Below are 22,763 nucleotides of genomic sequence, written 5' to 3'. Positions count from 1 at the left end.
ACCTAACATTTGGCGGTTTTTGTTTGTGACAGCCACCATTAATTGATCTTTGCCTAGCTCTTTTTTTTTTTTTCCCAACTAGTTGAAAAATAGTGGTATTTTAATTATTGTGTTATTCCTTTTCGTGTACCAATTTAGAATATTTCTAGAAAGAGAAACTTTTTTGTTACCGGCTATTTGGTTATAGGACAGGCGAAGAGATTCTTTCTCTTTATTTCTGTTTGTATAATCGTTGATTCCCAGCACCTTCCAACAGGGACCAGTGAGTTTTTATTATCTCCTGAACTCATATATTTAAACATTTTATATATTACTAACTATTAAGGATGCTATTTTTACTGAAGGGTTATATTGTTCAATCTTTGGCCTATCAGAGCTTTTTCAATTTGGCTTCCTAGGCCTTTGGTATAACCCCAGTAAGTCTTAGAAAACTTCCTTATTTCTTGTTCTGAAATGATGTTTCAGATTTGTCTTAACATATTTCCTGCCTCAGGCCTAGAGCCCACCATTTTTCTTAGAAATGGTTGTATTAGTGAGGAAATAGTGCTTGGAGACAGTCTTCTGGGCACTAGGGACACTAGCTGCTGCTGAGTTGTTTGTTGTGCCTTTTTGGTGAACATAGCTAAGAGATGGGATGATATTGGAGTGTATTGACATAAGATAGAATCAGTGTGTAAATGTTGCCTGACTTTTATACTTTAGTTTGAATAACTTAGTACGATGCAGGAAAGATTTACGCTACATTTTTTTTTTTAATTTGGGTTTTTGTGCATTTTGAAGACTAGTGCTATTAAATACTTGCTTGACTTTTTAATTATACCTTAAATAAATAATCAGTACTTTGAAAAGAAAAGTACTTTGAGTACTTGAGTAATTGAGTGAAAAGGTATTCATTCTCAGTAGCACTACAGTCTTACCAGTTACTCACTTCTCTCGGCAGTGGTTTTGCTTTGTGGTCTAGATAGAACTGATTAGTCATAGACCTGTCCTCTTAACCTATCATTTTGTTGATTCAAATAAGGATATTCTGGGTTGTTGACTACTTGTTATTCTCTTCTCCCAATTTCCTGTCCTCAAAAGCTAAAATAGAGTTTACTTTCAGGAGGCTTCATGAACTACTATTATTAATGCTGTTTTCTTCATTAGTTTGGGGGCAGAGAAGAATCGAAATTACTTTTATAGAGAAAAACAATTGCTAACATTCTATATTAACTAGTCTGGGAAAATGGTTATTTACTGGATTTCTTTAATGACTTAGTATAAGTGCCTCACACCATAAAAATGTTTTTAGGGTCTTCTGAAAGTTTTATACACGTTTTAAATTTTTTAAAATTTATTTGACAGACAGAGATCACAGGTAGGCAGAGAGGCAGGCAGAGAGAGAGGAGGAAGCAGGCTCCCTGCTGAGCAGAGAGCCTGATGCGGGGCTCGATCCCAGGACCCTGGGATCATGACCTGAACTGAAGGCAGAGGCATTAACCCACTGAGCCACCCAGGTGCCCCTGATCTACGTTTTTAAAGAATTTGAAGCTATGCTTATATCACACTTCTTTTACCTGCATTATAAGGTGTCTTTATCTTCTAGAAAGTTGGTTCTTTTCACTTTAATGAATATTACCTTTCATATAATTGATTTTATGTATATTATATAAGCACATTTGACTTTTTAAATTGTTTTTTATTAGCTGTGGGTCATCAGGACGAACTGCTGAGAAGACAGGTCTTAGTTTCAAGTCTGATCAAGTGAAGGTCAAGCAAGAACCTGGGACTGAAGATGAAGTATGTAGCTTTTCAGGAGCTGTGAAACAAGAAAAGACAGAGGACGGCAGGAGGAGTGCCTGCATGGTAAGCTCCCACTAGAGCCTGTCAGGGATTCAAAGAGGCCATTTCATGGATTCTTCCATCTCTGCATATTAGACTGAATAGTGGTTCTACGGACACTTACTTATTTTTGGATATTTATGTCTGGTATAATCCAAATCTCTCTGTAATTCAAGTTTTTCATCTAAGTGTCAGCTGTAATTTGTCATAAAATGTTTAATTGTATTAAGGATTCATTTTGAAATGATCTTTTAGTTTGTTATTGGTCAGTATTTTTGCCATGATTCTAAATTGGGTTCTATTTTGTTTTGACTTCATTAGTCATCTCAACAGTCTCAGGCCACAAAAGATCCTTTACTGTTTTCCTGGATCTGTGAGTTCAGGATTAGGACTGCTGATGTGAAAGAAGTTTAATGATCAAAGAGTGGTGTGATGGGAAGATTGCCTTTGGCTTATGAATTATTAACCATTTAAGAGTTTTTCAGGTAGAACATTTTATAAAATTTATAATACAGAATGAAGGAAGGCCTCCTATTCCTCCTCCTGTGCTGACACCCCCCACTCTCCAGCAGTAAATTTTGATCTTGTTTTTTTCTTCCTGCCCAGGCTTGGGTGTCATTTTCTACTTGGTTAGCGTATAGACATTTCAGGTTGGAGTATTAGCATATATAACACAGTATATGTACATTTGAGAGCAAAGGGATTTAGTCTTGTATTTGGATTAGTGTCCCATCATCCAATATCTGATTTAGAAAGTGCTTGCAGAAAACTGGGTGCAGAAGGGTGGTGAAAGATTTCTTTACCATTTTCACAATCTTCTTACTTTAGTAAAATGATGATAGGTAGGCAAAATAACATTTCTTAAAAGCTGTGCAACAGATTCTTGGGTGAAAAATAGGGTATCATAATCAGCTCTTTGTAGGAAAAGTATAACCCTATGCTCACTTTACAATCAGTGTGTTTAACAGTTTGATTAATTTTCTTATTATCCAAATGAACCAATATTAGAGTGCGCTATAAAATCATAAATTAACATGCCTAATAATTTTGGATTTATTTTCTTTCCTTTCTGTCACTAGTGTCATTTCCAAATTAATTTTAAGTTATGTATATGTGTATTGACATAATTCTTAAGTTACACGCACACTGCATACACTAAGGATTAAATGATTGTTTAAGAATTTGTCCTCGTTTTGTTTTAGTTGAGCAGTCCTGAGAGTAGCTTGACACCACCTCTTTCAACCAACCTGCATCTAGAGAGTGAGTTGGATGCATTAGCAAGCCTGGAAAACCATGTGAAAACTGAACCTGCAGATACAAATGAAAGCTGCAAACAGTCAGGGCTCAGCAGCCTTGTTAATGGAAAGTCCCCAATTCGAAGCCTCATACACAGGTCGTCAAGGATTGGAGGAGATGGCAGTAGCAAAGATGATGATCCAAATGAAGACTGGTGTGCTGTCTGCCAAAATGGAGGGGATCTCTTGTGCTGTGAAAAATGTCCAAAGGTCTTTCATCTAACTTGTCATGTTCCAACACTTCTTAGCTTTCCAAGGTACCAGTGAAATAGTTGATTTTTTTGTGCTTGTTTATTTTTATAGGCTAAAATACAAACAAAATTGTCCCTGCAGGTGGCCTTCCTAACCATCGCATACTGTTTCTGTAAAATAGGGAGCCTGTTATTCCTTTGATAGTACCTTCTAGAGAAACTGATAGCTGAATGGTGAAATGTCCAAGATTTAAGTAGTGTATGAATGGTAAAAAGTAGACTGTTTCCTGGCCTTCAGTTTATACTTAGTATAAGCAAAGTAGATAAAACTCTAAATTATGAGAGAGGTCTGGGGTGTTGGAGAAGTTAGTCAATTTCCTATTGAAGCTGAATTTTTTACCTATTGCCGTCAATCTTAATAGGGTCTACAATAATTTCACTTAAGAATACTATTCGGGGGCGTCTGGGTGGCTCAGTTGGTTAAGCGACTGCCTTCGGCTCAGGTCACGATCCTGGAGTTCAGGGATCAAGTCCCGCATCAGGCTTCCAGCTCCATGGGGAGTCTGCTTCTCCCTCTGACCTCTTCGCCTCTCATGCTCTCTCTCACTCTCTCTCAAATAAATAAATAAAATATTAAAAAAAAAAAGAATACTATTCGGTGGGAGACAGCTCTGTTGTGTCTTACCTAGAACCTATTATTCTGAAGTTTGAAAGCTTTTGAAAGGCATTTTAAATGAAAAAGTACTTTGTAAAAAAGCTTTCACAGCTTGAATATTTTTAGGTATTGCTTCCTCTTGACCCCTGGAAGCAGTTCATTGGTAGTGCCAGCCTGGAGCACTGTGTGCACATTTCTCATTTAACAAGTTGTGTTCGTACTATTTTGTCTCCAGTTGATTTTGTATACCAGTTTCCCTCTTCCCAAATCCTTACCTCCAAATAACCCTTTTAAGTGACAATAAATAGTGTTCTTGGGAAAGCCCAACTTTTTTCTGCCTGTAGATAAAACATTCACATTTCAGTTGAGTAAATGAAGCAGTGAATTGAGTAAACTGAAGCAGTGATTTCAGTTGAGTAAATGCTACCCATTTTGAATAATTCACCCTTTTGGATTAGAAAAATACTGGCTATATAAACAGTGCCAGAATATTTTTCTGAAGAATCATAACTCTTACCTAGGTCTTAAGAGAGGTACAGTCATTTGCCAGAGATGTAACAAGGGCCTTCTTTTATTTTAATCTTTTATAGAAAAAAGCATTGACATTTTAATGTTGTAATTAAGGCTTTTCATATTTTTCTTCCCTTTGGGTAGTAACATCTGCTGGAATGTTAGAATTTTGCCACTGAATGCTTCCTCTCAAAGGCTGATACTTTGGAAGGAATTGGAACTGTTGGAAAAGACTGGGATGGTCTCAAGACTTAGAGTTTCTTTATGGTGGGGGAGAGAAGGGAAGAATTACTGGAAATGAACCATTCTAGAATTTATGGTTTGATGGAAATCCCGATGTAAACAAACTAGACTGAGCAAATTTAAAGGCTAAGGGGTATATGTACATGTGTTTGTATTTATGGAGATATGTGTTCTTGGCTTTTGACTGGCCATGGAGAAGAATTGTTTTATTTTTGGCATATTTAATACATGCCATACCAATATGGGATACCTGAGGAGTTCCGTAACCCATACTCTTTACTTTTTTGTGAGCGTGGGGTCATTGTGAGATAGTAATGGGGTTGACATTCCGTCTTCTGCTGTAAGTACTAACCCTCAACTTGGTGTTATGAAGAGATTGCTTTTGAAATGCAGGGCTACAGTTTTATAAAGTGTTCTAGAAAGTAATTAATTGAAGACCAGGAAAAATTTTGGGAAGCTTTTATCAGACAACTTTGAGATTTGACAAGAATGCAGCCTTTCTTCCCCTCAAAAACCGTGGAAGGAAAGAAAAACTGGAGACTTACTTCCAGAGAACTAGCTTCTCTAGCATGGGTTTTACTATAATTACAGGGACTAATTGCCTGTTTCTCTCTTTAGTGGGGACTGGATATGCACATTTTGCAGAGATATTGGGAAACCAGAAGTTGAATATGATTGTGATAATTTGCAACATAGTAAGAAGGGGAAAACTGCACAAGGGTTAAGCCCCGTGGACCAAAGGGTAAGTGTCATATAAGTTGGATTTATTATTAGGGATTCTGTAGTTGTCTGGCTATACACTGGAGACTTTACATCCAGCTTCCTCATACTTAACATGTCCCAACCAAAAGCATGATTTCAAAAAAACATAAATAATAAGCAAATAACAATGTAAAAACTGCGCTCTTCTCCGGTATTTCCCATCTTTAAATGGTACCACCATTTATTTCTGTTGCACAAGCCTTTCTAGTGAAAGATCAGGAATGACCCTAATACAATTTGCTTACTTGTCCTCACCATCACCTTCTGAGATAGCTATCATGGTGGTTCATCTGCACTGTCATAATAAACTTCACTCAGACTCCCTGAGTTTACTCTTGACTCTTTATACTGTAGTTTTCTGTACTGTATGTAGTATTTTTTTTTGTAAGATTATAGAGAGCACAATGTGGGGAGGGGCAGAAGAAGAGGGAGGAGAGAATCTGAAGCAGATTCCATGCAGAGCCCAACCCAGAGCTTGATCCCACAACCCTGAGACCACGACCTCAGCCCAAATCAAGAGTGGGATACCCATCTGACTGAGCCACCCAGGCGCTCCTACATAATATTTTTTAAAAAATATAAACATGTCTGTCACTTCCTGTAATAGCTTTCTGTCATTAAAAATAAAATCCAGGGGCGCCTGGGTGGCTCAGTGGGTTAAGCCTCTGCCTTCGGCTCAGGTCTTAATCTCAGGGTCCTGGGATTGGGTCCCGCATCGGGCTCTCTGCTCAACAGGGGGCCTACTTCCCTCTCTTTCTCTCTCTCTGCCTGCCTCTCTGCATACTTGTGATCTCTCTCTATCAAATAAATAAATAAAATCTTAAAAATAAAAATGAAATCCAGAATCCTTTCCTCATTTCACTCAGATTTCTGCTGATGTGGTCTATAGTCTCTTCTCCAAAAACAAAAGCTCTCTGGTCATTACAGTTAAGTTTGGCTCCGATCTGGTGTATGTACTTGCGGAATCCCCCTCTAATATCTGTTTAGCCTGTACTGACTTCTATTAAAAGAAGTTTAAGCAAATGAAAACTATAAATGTAAAATGCATTTCAGTTTACTTTTGACTGTATAAAAAATTCTAGAATTGTATTGAGAAGACATAGTTTGTATTTAATTTTAGACCTGCATGGCGTCATTTCAGGAAAAGAAAGAATAATATGTGTCCTTCTTGCATCAGAGAATAGCAAAGGCAGTAGTTTATAGATTACTATAGATAACGAGGTAATCTTGCGGTGCCTGGGTGGCTTACTCGTTAAGCATCTGCCTTCAGCTCAGGTCATGATTTCAGATTTCAGGATCCTGGAATTGAGACCTGCATCAAGCTCTCTGCTCAGCTGGAGACTTGCTTCTCCCTCTCCTATTCCTCCTGCTTGTGTTCCCTCTCATTATTTCTATGTCAAATAGATAAATAAAATCTTAAAAAAAAAAAGTTACTAGGTAATCCTAATTACTAGGATTTAGAGGATTACCTAGTAATCTATGAATTTTTACACAGAATGCTATGTTGCTTTTATGACTCCTTTCCATCTCTGTAAATAGTCAGTAGTAGATAAATTACCTTAGTCATCATCTAAGAACAAAAGCCGCCCTCTATTTTCAATATATTCTTTAAAAGTAGAACAGAAGGTAGTCTCAAAACTAAATGGGAGGGGTGCCTGCATGGCTCAGTGGGTTAACTCCTCTGCCTTCGGCTCAGGTCATGATCCCAGGTTCCTGGGATCGAGCCCTGCATTGGGCTCTCTGCTTAGCAGGGAGCCTGCTTCCCTTCCTCTCTCTCTGCCTCCCTCTCTGCCTACTTGTGATCTCTCTCTGTCAAATAAATAAATAAAATCTTTAAAAAAAAACAAACAACTAAATGGGAAGCAAGGGAAACAAGATGGTTTTCTTTGGGTATGTGTATTTAGATAAGTCAGTATATAGGAGGCATATATTGAGTTTGTTGTAATAAGGCTTTGTAGTGATAAAGTTCTCTTAAGAATATCTTATTAGGGGAATAAACATTTCATGTGTTTTCCTTTCTTTGTTTTGGTCCAGAAATGTGAACGACTTCTGCTTTACCTCTATTGCCATGAATTAAGTATTGAATTCCAGGAACCGGTTCCTGCTTCGGTGAGTTGTTTACTTTATGACCTCCCTAGTGAAGAAGCTTGGTATAAGACTTGAGAGTATTGGCTCTGGTCTTAAGGCTTCTCATCTTAGTCTTCTTGAATAATCTCAGCCTCTCCAAGGTTCAAGTTTCCTTCTCGAATGCTATTTCTTACCCCATTTTGGATATTCCAAGAACACATAGGAGACCTTTATAGAACGTTTTAGCATAGTACCTGCTAATTATCAGTACCTGATAATGTCAGTACGTATTAATCCATACTTTTATTAGGGCTCTTATGGATGTGTGATTCACTTGTCAAATATTGCATTTTGTTTTTTAAAAGTTTTTGTTGCTGTCATGACAAAGTAATGAATTTAACTTTTGTGTTCTCTTTCACTTTTAAAATGGACATAAGGGATATAGATGTAATGGAAAGAATCTTGGACTAAGAGTCGGAATACTTAACTTCTCCCAGTTCTGCCATTAACTAGCCTTAAAACTTTGGGCAAATTTCTTAATTTTCTGCCTTTACCTTTTTAAACATATAGTGGGAGTACTGGACTGAAATATCTCTAAAATTCCAGTTCTATGATTCTAGGCTCTGTACCTTGGGGAGAAAACAATCTCTATGTAAGTATTAACTTGAATAAAAATGTAAAATTGAAGCTTTCACACTGGTTCTTATCTTATGAAGATAAGCCCTCTTTATGAACAGTCTAGATTAAGAAAGGACTGGAAATTTTGCAAGTCAGTGCTCTTTGATTATCTTAAAGAAGACTTTTTGTTAGGAATAAAAGCTCTAAAGTCCCATAGGAAAAGGAATATCATGGGTGCTCAGGCTTCATGAATGGAATGAGAATATGCTATATACATTTGCTCACCATCATTTGTTGAATTAAGACATTGTTGAATGCCAGGCCTGTAATAGAATATTAAATAGTCGACTTGTTTACTGGGTAGGCTCAGAAAGGAATTTTAAAGCACAAAAGCCCTAGACACAGGAGCATGTTTTATACAAATAGTAACCATCTGATACTAGGAAGTTTGTCTTCAAGTATAGGGATTTTACAGTAGAAAATAACTTTAAAGTATTTCTTTTTGTGAACTGTTTAAATAGCTTCTCCAAGTTCAATTGTTTCTCGAGAATACAACTTTCTGGCTAAAAGTTGGGGCCAGAACACTCTCTGGCATAATCATTAAAGGGTTAATGAAATTTTTCTTGTGTTATTTATCCTCTTTTTCCTCTGTTGTTTTATGTCCAGAGTCCTTTGTGGTATAAAGTTATAGCCTCTAAAAGACAACATTCTAATGATAATAATAATAAGTTTTGTTTTTATATTTTCTTAAAAAACAAAACAAAACTCTTCAGGTGTCATAGTATTCTGATGAGCCAGATGTGTCCTTAACACTAATGTTGGCTAGCTTTGCTGATCGCGTTCTTTCCAAATCTCCTTACCACAGATAGAGCTTTGAGGCCTTCATAACCATTAAGACTGCCACAGATTCTGAATATGATTTGGTTTTTATGATAAATGATTGGGGCATAAGATTTAAAATACCTTCACTATACCTAAAATTTTCAAGTAGCTGGCTCAGTAATTAATATATGCTGTACATTTTCAAATAAAACAGTTTGGTATTTTTGGAGAATCCTTAGCTATCCTTATTTATTTGTTTCTTTAGATACCAAACTACTATAAAATTATAAAGAAACCAATGGATTTATCTACCGTGAAAAAGAAGCTTCAGAAAAAACATTCCCAACACTACCAAACCCCAGATGACTTTGTGGCTGATGTCCGTTTGATCTTCAAGAACTGTGAAAGGTTTAATGAAGTATGTTAGCTTCCAAACTATAAAGTCTTGGATTATTAGTTTTTGGTTTTTGCTTGTTTATTTTTTATTATATTTTTCCTGCTAAGAGATTTTTCTAATTTGATTGAAAAATTTTTTTTCTCCTGCAGTTGTGTCAAAAGTAAAATTTGATTGCATCCACAGCTCTAATGAAAGTTTATTGTGTATAATTGGAGTATATTTTTGAAGCTGAGGGTTGAGATATACAAGTATAGAGAGTAGACTGTAGTTAAGTATATGGAAAATGATTATTAAATAGTCTGTATTTGGGGTTCATTTAGGAAAGGCACTTGTACTGGTTCTTTTGATTTTATTATTAACGTAGGTTAATAATGTTAACCTATAAAATGTAGAACCCTGAAATCATAAACTAATTTCTGGTGGCTCATCTTGAATAGTAGCCCAGAGTATATGATGTTGAGTTTTCTAATCTCAGCAATACGACTTTTATTAACTTCGGTTGTGTATTTTTTTTTGAGGATAAGGATGGGCTCTCCTTGAGGAAAAATATGCTATATGACTCACTTCTTCAAGGAAATTGTTTTGTTTTCTTTGAGAAAAGGCAAGTCTCTTACTGTTAGAGAAGATTTTCATTATTCTATGAGAAGAAAATGGAATTAGATAAGAATCTACAAAACCTTTAGAAAGCTCAATAGTAAAATATCTTTATTACTGGTGAAATTTGGTGCCATATGACTATTACTAAAAGGACATCAAATCATTTAACATATACTCATAGCTAATTCTGGAAGCATCTAGATGACCTTTTTAATATTTGGGGGAAAAAATCCTTAAGGTTAAAAGTATAGTGTAGCAGTATACTACAGAAAGTATAGTAAAACCTTACTCACTTGAACTTAAAATTGATATAGTTCCACTTTTTGTCTTACTTTCTAATCCAGTTAGATTATTTTCAAATAAATGTGCTTTTATGAATTGTAGCTAACATCTGCAAGGAAGAAGACACATTTTATCTGCTTTAGCAATGATTAAATAATTTATGGTTAACAAATTGCCATACAGATAGAATTCTAAGTGGTTTGTTGATGGTTTGGCAGTTTCTAAAAAGCAACATTTCTTAATATGATTAGTTTTTTTGTCTTCATGAGATTGATGTATTCAGTCAGCCGCCATTTCCGATTGACTTACTAATATAGAATTTGAAAGCATTCTTGAGGTTTCACAGTAGGTTTAGTAACAGAACTTTGTAAAGAAAGTGGTTCCATGTTCTGTAGAATTTGAGAAAGCACTTAATCTGGTTATAGCAATTTGTTCCCCCTAGTATGGCTGACTTTCGTCGCCAATCCTATGCAGTTTCATAACTTTAGAAAGGATTATAATTTCCCTTTTTTTTTTTTGACTCTGGTATCCTTTTTAGATGATGAAAGTTGTTCAAGTTTATGCAGAAACACAAGAGATTAATTTGAAGGTAAGCTTTTCAGACCATGCAAACTTGGTGAAGGAATATGCATTACCAACAGGTGAATATTCCTATCTTTTGCTTGCAGGCTGATTCAGAAGTAGCTCAGGCAGGGAAAGCAGTTGCATTGTACTTTGAAGATAAACTCACAGAGATCTACTCAGACAGGACCTTCGCACCTTTGCCAGAGTTTGAGCAGGAAGAGGATGATGGTGAGGTAACTGAGGACTCTGATGAAGACTTTATACAGCCCCGCAGGAAACGCCTAAAGTCAGATGAGAGACCAGTACATATAAAGTAAAATGACATGAACTTAAATAATTGTTTAAAAAAAAGAGAGAGAGAGAGAGAAAAGAAAACCTTTTATTTAAGTGTTGCTGGAATATCCTGCCTACAGTGGGCACCTCCTTGAAGAAGCTGATAGCTTTTACACAGTATTAGATTGAAGTAATGGACAGAAGTCACTTCTTGTCAAGAAAGGGGGAGAGAACTCTGTTTGCAACTTTAAAAGTAAAAGCAAAAGCGAAATGATTTGAAGATTCTGTAACTAAAGAGGATGGTTCTTTAGAATGGCAGTTGTTGGTGATCATGTGGTATTGATTGGTGCAGGATGCTGGGCGTACAAGTACATACTTGAGGGTCATGTCGCTTGATAAATTGTTTCTTTGGACAGGAGTGCACAGATACTAAAAACAACTTTCACGTCTCCCCTTCCACACACATACATACTGATTTGTTTTCTAGCTAAAATCAGAGTTGCTCAGATTCCACTTTGATGTCAGTGCAGATGTGCATTGAATCATGCCATGACATTTTTTCTCACTTTGATGCTGTTGGGCCTTAGTTTTTATATTGGTTTAAAGAACTCAACAGTAGTTTTATTTTCTATTTATACCTAGAGTCTAGAAAACATCAGTGATCATCATTTAATCACTTTTAATGGTCTGCTGAAATAAATACAGTAACTTTTCAGTGGCAGATCTTATAGTAGTCATTTCCAGGAAAACACTTCCACACAATTGCACTTCCCAGTCAGACCATCTGATCATACAGTTATTCCCATCAAAGGCAGAATGTTCGTTTTAAAATTAATCTAGTTTTCTGTACATTTGAATTTGATTGAGAAGGTGACAACTGGCTCTTATCCAGTCTTCCTTCATATCAGTTTTCTGATAGACCACTATTGGCAAACAGTAATCTGTCAACTACCAAATGTGTAAAATTTTCTGTATTTCACTTTGTCTTATTTGTAAATAGTGAACTAAAACTTCTGGCAGATCAGCAACATTTGCTGAGCCTGTTTTTTAAGCTAATGTGTATTCTTACTAATGTTCCTATCAAGAATGGATTTGTAATATATGCTGTCTATTTCTAATGTTCACATTCATATTTTGAGGTTCTATCTTATTTTAATAGAGAACAGACTTCTCAGAAAATCTTCAGAAGCAGCTTATTATTAAATATCAAACTATTGAAATAAACCCGGTGGGGTTAGATTACTCATCTGTCCACCAAGTGGGACATTTGCATGGACTGGGGGCTTAACGGACTTAGAAGAGGCCTGTAAGTAAATCCTGAAAATGAGCCAATCCCCACTTGAATGGTTACTGGAGTAAACCCACCTTTACTACCCTGAGTTCAGCCCCTGAGGCAGATAAACCACCTTGGCTTGGTTTCATTTTTCTTCTCTTCATTTGTGATGCTCAGATCCAAGATGTGTGTTCTAGACTGTGTACAGGCTTCTCTTTTGTTGGATTAAAAAATTTAGTCCTACTTTTGTATGGACACCTTAGAATAAAAGTGACCAAAATAGAAGACTTGCCATTAGATATTTTTCAGACGTCAGCAGATTTGTGGCAAATCATTTGCCTTTTTAAAACTTCGGCTTCTGCAGTTCAGACAGTAGACTACTCAGTAAAAATTATTTGGCATAATTGTCTGAGGTAAATATTTTTTAGTGCATATTGAATCAAATAAAGTGCTCTAAAGAAATTATTATACAAATTCCTTTGGGTTGTTTTTATTTTCTTAACAAGCGTGGGGGGTAAACATGAATATTAGTCAGGCCTTCTGATGGTGTACGTAAGTGCTGTTGATTTCATTACTGCTGTTGACTTCATTCTGTGACTTTCTTTTAGCTTCTCTTTCAGTTTTGTTATAAGTTCAGCTTTAAAACTTAAACCGAACTGTTTTATCATTTTACTCACATTTCAGATATCTAAGAAGAATTTTCTTAAAAGAGGGAGAGAATCGTTTTATAATCCTTTATTTATGTGCATTTCCCTCTTTCCCACAACATTTATGATTTGAGTTTAGCAGACATATCTAGGGCATATTTGGGAAAGTGAAGAGTAGCAGTATAACTTCCTTTTGTCAAGCCATTTATTTCTAATATTTTACACTTGTTCTTCAGTTGAGTCCTTTTCATGATTCTTAATTAAGTCTTTTATATAGGTTCTACCAGTGGGGGAGAAATTAAATTTTAATATTTATTTCTTGATATTTAGGGCCTTAAAAAATAATGTGTTCCCTTAAAGATATTTCTATGTTAGGTGAAAATTTTTTTTTTCTTTTAAGATTGGTTTTGGAAAAGCCACTTTACTGTCAACATTTAATAGACTCCATTTCTGTTAATAGAAGACAATTCTTACTACTGAGAATTTACTATTAAGTAAATAGCTATCAACAAACTACCCTTAAATGCAAGTTCAGGTTTCATGGAAGCTTTTTTCTTGTACACTGATCCGTGTATTCCTAAGCTGATTTGTTCAGCCACTATCTGATATAACCATTAGAAAAAGTATAAAAGCTTAAATTGATATTCAGATGTCTTTATGTTTTTCTATTAATTTATATTTCAAAAAAACAAACATTTAACGTCAATTCCTAAAGGCAGTTTAATACTCTTTCTTTATTTAAAAGACAGTATTTTAGACATGGAGATGTTAAATGTTAACTTAAAAACTTGCAAAACTTCGCAATACTTCATTTCTGATCTCCCATCAGAACACTAAAAACAAAGTGTTCCTCAGTCTGTTCCGGTGGCCTAAATTTTTTTTTTTTTTTTTTTTTTAAAGCTCTTGGCTCAGCTAATTCACTGAGTATTCACTAATTCACTGAATTGTTTTGCAAGGTGAAGCATGTACATGTCCCAAAGTATGGTTAGATTGTAGGTCATGATCTGTATAGAAACATTGAATCATTACCACAGAGATAATAAGGCATTAGCTCTCTTGTTGAAATTATTCTTTTTGGAATCAACGAGGTACTTTCTGACTTCAATGTCTTATATAAAGGAATTTTAAATAATATTAAAGTCAGCTAATCTCACTTTTTGTTGTAACAATTTTTGAGGTTTTTAGTTCATCCAAAGAAATAATGTTTTTAAGTAGAAGCAAGAGGTTTATAGTGAGCAAATTGTTCGTTTACCAGTTACCTCAGCAGGTCTCCTGCCCATGTAATTATTAGTGATGAGTGTTAATAAGCCGGTAGATTTAGGTCTTCTGACTGTGCCCTCGGATTTTGGCCTACCACATGTTATTCAGTAATCTCTTATTATCCAAATTGGGAGTAGATGCTGTGGCCCCCCTCTCCCTTGGCCTTTTAAGTCCCTTAGCCATTCCCACTCACAACACAGGATGTATAAAGATCTTGTTTCTTGTTGAAGTCAACACTGCTTATTTGCATACTCAGCATTGGATTGGTGAGTAGTTTTTATAAAATGCACCCACCCTAACTCCCTTAATTAGAACAATCAGATTCTTAATTCATACCATCTGTATTAATAATCTGCTGAAGATGATCCAAGGTTTTCAAGGTGTATCAGTTTGATCTTGAATTCAACCTGGATGCTTGCTTTTATTTTTCTGACAGTTCTCTCCTCCTCGATAAAGCAATAACACTGCTTTAAGTCTGTTGCCTAATAGGCATATCATAGTCCTCTCCCAGATGGTGATTTTATAGGAAAGTTTGTATGCATATCACCCAGTCTATCTTTTAAAAAATAAGAAATTTAAATGTACGCTGGAGCTTATGACAATATATTGTGGCATTTTATTTTAAAAATTGGGGAAAGTTGCATATTTTTTTAAAAGTAGGTATTTGAGTAAAAAAAAATTGAAGGTACTTTTTTAAGAAAAAAAATTTATATGCCACAGTTTACATAGACATTTCAGATTTCAACATGTACTCTTGGATATGATGGTTTCTTTACTTGGCCAAAATGCATGTAAAACATATCTTCCATCTTAGTTCCTTGTGTTTGCCTTCGTGGTCTTTTATATATTTTTTATTGTATCTGAGAAAATTATCTTCAAAAATAGGTCAATTTGGACGTATTTGTCATAATCATACTACAAAATGTACAAAATTACGTTTAGCCCTTTTCTAGCAAGTAATCTATAAAAAATGCTCTTCTTTAAAATTCACCAAATTTGTATGTGGGAAGGCACTCAAATGATTTTGTAGGTGCCACTGCAATATTCCCTTTCAGGTGTGGCCTAAATTTCAATCTTAAGAAGGAAGTGCTTGTCTGCTCCTGGTCTGAAAAATGTAGGCATTTACTATGTTTTAAATCACAGTGAAACATGTATATAAGCCTATAAAAACGGTATGTGCAATCTGAAAGCCTGTTATTTTCTATGTAGACATACACACGAAAGGGTTAAATTCACAGCCTTACTAGTTCCTTGCTTCCAGTATTTCAACTGGTCTCTTCCCCCTCATTATTATTATTATTATTATTATTATTATTATTACTACTACTACTACTACAACTATTATTTTTGCACATAATTAACTACCCTTCAATATGATTCTTAAAGAAAAAGTGCTGTTTCTGTGGTATTGTATTCTCTAAATAATCATATTTAATTTTTTAAAACAAGGTTGCAGTTTCTAATTGTTCCGTTCCTGTGTTTTTTGCTGGTGTGTATTAAAAGCAAGATTTTCTTTTTCATGGTTATTTAATACATTAGCTGCCTGTAAATATTTCTTGTTATAATGCTCTGGAATGTGTTGTAGAAGTTGTATTAGATTAGTTTAAAGCCTTGTTTGAAAACCACATTGTTTTGGTTATTTCTATTAAATTAGAAAATTGAAAAAGTTTGCAGATGAATTCCTTTTTTCTTCCTCTTTGAGTTGATATGTAATCATTTTAAGTTTATTTGAAAAATGTATACTGTGTGTCAGGCACTGGAGATACAGAAGTGTCCCTGCCTTCACAAGTATTGTTTAGACTCTGAGAACAATGCGTGTTACAATAGGGATCAACACAGAACATAGTAGGAAAATACAGGAAAGGCTCTAACACCAAACTCATTGGTCATGGAAGTGATCTCTTTCACTTAAAAAAATATGATAGGGCGCCTGGGTGGCTCAGTGGGTTAAAGCCTCTGCCTTCAGCTCAGGTCATGATCTTAGGGTCCTGGGATCGAGCCCCACATCAGGCTCTGCTCTGCAGGGAGCCTGCTTCCCTTTCTCTCTCTCTGCCTGCCTCTCTGCCTACTTGTCATCTCTTTCATATAAATAAATAAAATATTTCAAAAAAAATTATAATAACAGGGAACCAGGCAAAGAATGAAGAGAATAAAATATTATTCTGGGACCTGAGAACTTCAGTTTGGAGTAGAGTGTAAGCTAGAACAGTAAAATATTAAGCTGGAGAACTGAGCCAGGGTCCTTTTTAAGCAGTGCCTTGAAAGTCATGTTAAAGGGTTTGGGGTTTTACTGATGGTAACAAGGAGCCCCTGAAGAATTTTAAGAGTTCTTAAAGAATTCTCTAAGAACAGGGTTGGGAGAGCTGATCCAATCAGACTTGCCTTTTTGAAAGTTTGTTTTAAACTGGGAAGAATGGATTATGGAGAGTATTAGAAGTGGAGAGAGAGTTGTAGGCTGTGAGTAATCCAGAATTGCCCTAAACTAGCTATCTGACAGTGGAGATGGAAACTGGCAGTCAAATTATAGAGAGATTTAGAAAGTAAAACAGACCAATACTGGAGGCCAGGTGGTCCTTACCTTAGGCTTTTATTATATGATACCTATTAATATCATAGTAGGAGAAAGGAATAGATTATGAGTGGAGGGGAATGAGTTCAGTTTGGGGGGTATGTTGAGTTTAAGGTATCCATGGAAAATTAAGGTGTGGATGTCCATGTTTCTGGTGCCTGTTACAAATAACTGGGCTATAGACAGAGCCTCTAAGATCCATCGAGAATCCTGTATTATTTGTCACCAAAAATGGCTAGCTCATGATAGGCATTCAGCAAACACCTGTCAGAAGTTTAGCCATTAGTATAATGTTTTTAACTAAAACAATGTAGGGTATGATATTGCCTGGGAAAGTTTTAGAATGGTTAAGAGTAGGATACTTAAGATAGTGGCAGAAACATTTAAGGAATATATATATATATATATATATGAAGATTCTATGAGAAGATTGAATTAGTCATGGAGGAAAGGCAGAGGAGCCATAATGGAAGATGAGAGAGGTTTCATAAGAGATTTCAAAAGGAATATTATTGAAATCAATTATTAGAGCAAGAGATGAAGTAAAGGTAAAGGGCCAATATAGAAGCCATAGATGACTTTAGGAGACCAATTCCATTTTGAGCAGCAGTAAGACTAGAGTGGGTTAAGTAATGGATTGTAGATTGTTTTTCACGAAATTTGACTGGTTTTTCTTTAGGTTATGCAGAACTATGGCCATGAATAACCAAGTGAAGTATCAGAATGAAACTGCCAAATTGTTACCTTTCTGGATGCATTTTGTGTAGTGGAAAAATCATGAGTTTTGGCCATTGGGCCACTTGAACACTTTGGTTTGAACTAGTAAGCTTTGTTCAACCAGTTATCTGTCTGAACTCTTGAGTTTCACTTTAATTATTTGTGAAATGAGGCTAATCATATCTAGCTTCGGGAATTAATATAGACGAGGTTATTTATAGCTCGAGGTTGATACATGGTAAGTTGTGATAAGGAAACATTTAGTTTCCTTTTTCCCTATTTCCTCTTCCTGCTATTGCCATGTAAAAGGGGCAAGTTAGAAGTGTAATTTCTCCCTTTTTACTAAAGAGGTGAGAAAAAGTGTAGATGTAGTACCCCAAGGTTTTAAAATCTATCTTCAATGGAGTGCCTGGGTGGCTCAGTGGGTTAAAGCCCCTGCCTTCAGCTCAGGTCATGATCCCAGGGTCCTGGGATAGAGCCTTGCATTGGGCTCTCCGCTCAGCAGGGAGCCTGCTTCCACCTCTTTCTGCCCTCCTCTCTGCCTACTTGTGATCTCTGCCTGTCAGATAAATAAATGAAATCTTTAAGAAAATAAAATCTATCCTCAACTCTTGAATATTTAGCTTGTCCTTCACTAATTTGAGACCTGAGTTCTAAACTCCAGCAAACACAAAAATTAGCCTCTAGATTTTTAAGAAATAATACATGCAAAGATAAATTGGTAGTATACAACACCTAATCCAAGGCTTTGTCTCAAGCATCCCCTGTTTATGGCCTTAAGTAAATATGTCACTATTCTTTCATTTATAAAGTTGTTACTGTTGATCTGGAAAGGCAATATATATTGACAGCTGTTTCTGATCATATGATAGACTGTATGCACGGAAGAACCTTCCTCATGGTATTAAATATCTGAAATGCTGGATAAGATTCATTTTTTTAAAAAAAATCTTAAAATGTATTGCTGAGGTAGCAAGGAAGATACTCAAAGCTGCAGTTTAAGCCCTGGGTTGGTTTGATATTTTTTCCCTTTGCATTTTGGTTGTTTTTCTTTTTTTATTAAGTGTCTGGCTTAAGCTTTGATTACCAAGGTATCCATTTCAGAGAGGTATCCACTTCAAAGACAGCTCTTGTTGAACAGCCTGTTCTCTTGTTTTGAATTCACCAATAAGAAGTGAGCCCATGGAACCCTAAACCTCCCCCACCAACCTCAGTAAACAGGGACTCCTGGTCTCGTGTGTGTGTGTGTGTGTGTGTGTGTGTGTGTGTGTGTCCCACCCCATCTCCCTCTGCAACCTTGCTATGTGGGCCCAGCTGTGCTGTGTATTTTCCAGGCCTTGTAAGTAAGAAATCTTTATTTCTTTTGTTTCCTGATGGTTGTTGCCAGCCACACCATTAGTTATTGGTGGGTTGAGACCAGTACAAAACAAAGCTCCACTTTATCACCTGTAGCATTTTTACCAAAAATATTTGACAATGTAATCCTGAAATAATTAGACAGAAGTGCAACATAGGACATTTACAAAGATGCCTGGTGTGAATTTTTAAAGTGCTATGTAAAACAGGTGGGGAGACTGTTACAGATCAGAAAATCACATGTAATGGGAGCACCTGGTGGCTCAGTCAGTTAAGCATCAGACACGGTTTCGGCTCAGGTCATGATCTCAGGGTTGTAAGATTGAGCCCCGCATCTGCTCTGCACTCAGTATGGGGTCTACTTGGCTTTCTCTATCCATCTCTCTCAGCCTCTCCTCTCTCCCCTCTCCCCCTGCTCTCTCTAAAATCTTTTTTTTTTTTAATCATGTAATTCATTAACTTAGATTTCATCTTGAATTAAATAAACCTAGCAATTAAAGCCATTTTAGAGATATCTGTGGAAATTTGTATATGAATTCTTAATGATATGAAATGTTTAATTTTATTAGGTGACAGTGGTTTTTTCCTTATACAGGCAATGACCTTTTTCTTAGAAAATGCATGCTGAAATATCTTAAGAATGAAGTGTCATACTACTTTCAAATGGTTAGGCAAATGGGTGTGTGTGTGTGTAAAATATATATACAAGATCATGTGAATGGCAGGATAACAACTGGTGAATCTTAGCGAAAAGTAAATGAGGTGTTCATTGTTATTTGAAGTTTTTGAAGACTTCAGAGTTTTCAAAGTAAGGTTTAGTGGGGTGAAACAAAAAGTGTGAATCCAAAGAAGTATTGAAAAAGACAGTTGCTCCAAAGATTCTGCCAATCCTTGTGTCCTAAAGACTTTGGAATGGGCTAAGTTTTAAAAGGGAAACTGATCATAGGGCCAACATGAGGGTGAGTTCAGAATGAGATAATCTCCCAAAACCTGTTACTTCAAAATATGATACACTCAGTGAAAGAAGGAACCAGAATACCCTATCTCAAGAGAGGAGAGAGAGAAAACTGGGTGGAGAAAAGGGGAAGAAAAGAAGAATCTACCCTCAGAATTGGTGTCTACAAGCTGACACTTAAAACGGGTTTGGAAGCAGACTTAAACTACCTATTGGAACCAGACTTAAACTACCTATGTCGTCAGAAAAACCAAGACTTAAAGTAGTATCAGGTTAGAAATGTTTCCCAGGCATTTAAGTATTAGTACAACTCTTTAAAGGAAAGCACTTCAAATCCAATCTCAAAGAATTTTCATAGTGTTATAATAATCTTGGACTCATTCAAGGTCACAAAAATGAGAAAGAAGTCATTATTTAAAAAATTAGGAGAAAGAGCAGAAGCTAGCCTATAGTGGTTGAAGACATTGGAATTATTGGATGAATGTATTCAGACATTGAAAAGATTTTAATATCTCTAAAATTGGGATGGCATTGTAGTATATCAGCTATGTTACTGGTATAAAAATTGGTATATCCTTTAATACTTGATGGCTTGGATTCAATGAAATGCAAAATGCATAAGGAATAGAAGAATGTCTAAAAGTTGAGAAAGAATGAGAGACCATTAAAAATGGCAGGGGTGGAGATAACGGGTGCATAGGAAGAAAAATGATCAAATTTGAGAACAAAACATCTAGAAAAAAACATACAGATAAATGAAGACCAAAATGAAATTACACAGAATGCAGTACGGTGCAGAGAGAATGTGTGAAGAAGTTAAAGGTCACCAAGAGCACATGGTAAAGTCCAACAAACATCTTGCAGAGAGTACCAGAATGATGATACAGAGAATGGTTATGGATGATATTTGAGGGTATTTCAGCTGAGAACTTTACACATTTGCCTAAAGTCATACATCAGCTTTAAGGAGTTTAGAAAATATATCAACATCTAGACATACTGATCTACGTTCTGGAAGATAGACAAAATCTAGGACATACACAAGTGGGAAGTCAGAGTTGACACTTCTGTGAAGCAAACCACCTAAAATAAGTCCTTAAAAGAGCAAGAAAAGACTTAAGTTCACTGTAGTTACCACTACAGTTTAGAAAAACAATGAAAACCAGAAGACCGTGGGATAATACTTTTAGATAGTGAGAGGAAGATGTCTAGAATTTTGTAACCACAAAACTACCAAGGAAAAAGGACAGGGTCCTTTTGGATAAAAAGAGCTTACTATTAACATATTTTCATTAAATGAATTCTTGGTTTATTCCTGGAAAAAGAAAACAAAAGTTCTAAGTCACAAGAAGGAATGGTGATCCAAGAAAATGGTTAATGAGGGTAAAGTAAACTTTATAAAACAATAATGTCAGTTTTTGAGTGAAAAAGTGAACCAGATGACTCCCAGCATGACAATGTGATTCTGCTCCCCCCGCTTCCAGGGAAAGTGGTGAAAATTTACAAAACAAAACATGGGAAGCCTCTGGAAATGGACCTATGAGCAAACAGCAGATGAAGAAACATCTTTTCAAGAAAACCTGTGACAGTTCTGTAGGGATGGTGAGAGTCTGTGATGTTTGAATCAAGGCTTCTCCCTACCTCCTTACTCCAGCTCAGCAGTGTGGACACTAGACTGCTACCGCCAAAATCACAAGGCTTTGTCTTTCTCAACTCCCAGTTGAAGGGCTGGGAAAAGCAAGACATCAGTCCTCATCCTGTCCCAGTGCCTGTTGCTGTGGTGAAGTTTTAAGAGTGTGGTTGAGAAGTGTGTGTGTCTGGGGGCTCTGATTCTATCCAGCCCCCACAGAGAATGGAGGCTCTACCTTGGGTGTGGCATGCTTGGAATTACTGGGACACTGACCACCTTTGCCCTAGCACATGAGGTGGTGGTTCCATGCCAGGAAAGACAAACCAGAAGGCCTCAGGCTGCCTCCTCACTTCCTCCATAGAGCACTTAGTGATGCCACTTTCACATTGTTGCATCTAAACCCTGGCTTTGAGATTTTAGCTTGAGAAAGAGGTACTTTATGAAACTAATAGCCCCTAATCGCTTCCAAAAGAATGGACTTAAGTTGTAATAGAATGTGGCCAAATTCAAACAGGAGGGCACAGCACTGGAGGTTGTGACAAAAGGTAAGTGAAGAGAGATTCAAGATAGTCTTAAACTGTGGGTTAACTAGTTTGCCAGAGAAAACTGGTAAATAAGCCCAAAGGAGCCATCCTGTAGTTATAAGAATATGACACACAGATCTCAGTAACTATGCATTTAAAGGAGCCAGAATATGATTAGATGAGTGTATAGAGCAACTTGGGCCCCACAGCATTGTTGAAAACAATATAGCAGCTGACAACTATGGGAGTTGTTAAAACTCCCATATGGCCTGGTTATAAATAAATAAATATGGGAGCCCTATCAAACCCGTTGTCATCCCAGGGAAATTTACCCACGCTGTGCATCAGGGGTTTAATGCTGGGAGAGGAGGGAGTACATTTCACTAAAATAATTCAGCCAGTCACTAAACAACAACACCTCAACAAATAACTTGAGGTGGAGGAGGGGAAGAACCAGCCGCTATGTTTAAAATCTCCATTCTCCAACAAATACTCATGCAAAGAAATACCAAAGTGTAGCGAATATGCTGGAGATAAAGAAGGCAATAGAAGCTATCTGAAGGTAACAGGATGTTGGATTTATAAGAGAAAAACTTGAAAGTAGTCACTGTAAACATGTTCCCAGAACTAAAAGAAGCCATGGTTAAAAAGTAAATGAAAGTATGATGTCAATGTCACATTAAATGGAGAATATCAATATAGAGATTAATATTAAATGCAAATTATTCAGGGGGA

General features: G+C 36.2%; 1 protein-coding gene across 2 annotated transcripts in view; it reads left to right on the top strand.

Moving 5' to 3' along the window:
* TRIM33 (tripartite motif containing 33) overlaps positions 1-15,946 on the top strand; it is a 118,727-nt gene extending 102,781 nt beyond the window's left edge. Inside the window, exons 14-20 of one of the 2 annotated variants that reach the window (XM_059375807.1) lie at positions 1,686-1,845; positions 3,024-3,373; positions 5,334-5,457; positions 7,512-7,586; positions 9,250-9,402; positions 10,799-10,849; positions 10,929-15,946. In XM_059375807.1, coding sequence (XP_059231790.1) covers positions 1,686-1,845; positions 3,024-3,373; positions 5,334-5,457; positions 7,512-7,586; positions 9,250-9,402; positions 10,799-10,849; positions 10,929-11,141 — 1,126 coding nt within the window. In that variant the 3' untranslated portion in view covers positions 11,142-15,946. The remainder of the gene's footprint in view (positions 1-1,685; positions 1,846-3,023; positions 3,374-5,333; positions 5,458-7,511; positions 7,587-9,249; positions 9,403-10,798; positions 10,850-10,928) is intronic. The other variant, XM_059375808.1, reaches the window with a different exon arrangement.
* The last annotated feature ends 6,817 nt before the right edge of the window (positions 15,947-22,763 follow it).

This window comes from Mustela nigripes, chromosome 14 (assembly GCF_022355385.1).
Source record: "Mustela nigripes isolate SB6536 chromosome 14, MUSNIG.SB6536, whole genome shotgun sequence".
NCBI lineage: Eukaryota > Metazoa > Chordata > Mammalia > Carnivora > Mustelidae > Mustela > Mustela nigripes.
The sequence above is the reverse complement of the archived record's forward strand: the minus strand, read 5'-3'. Positions and strand labels throughout refer to the sequence as shown.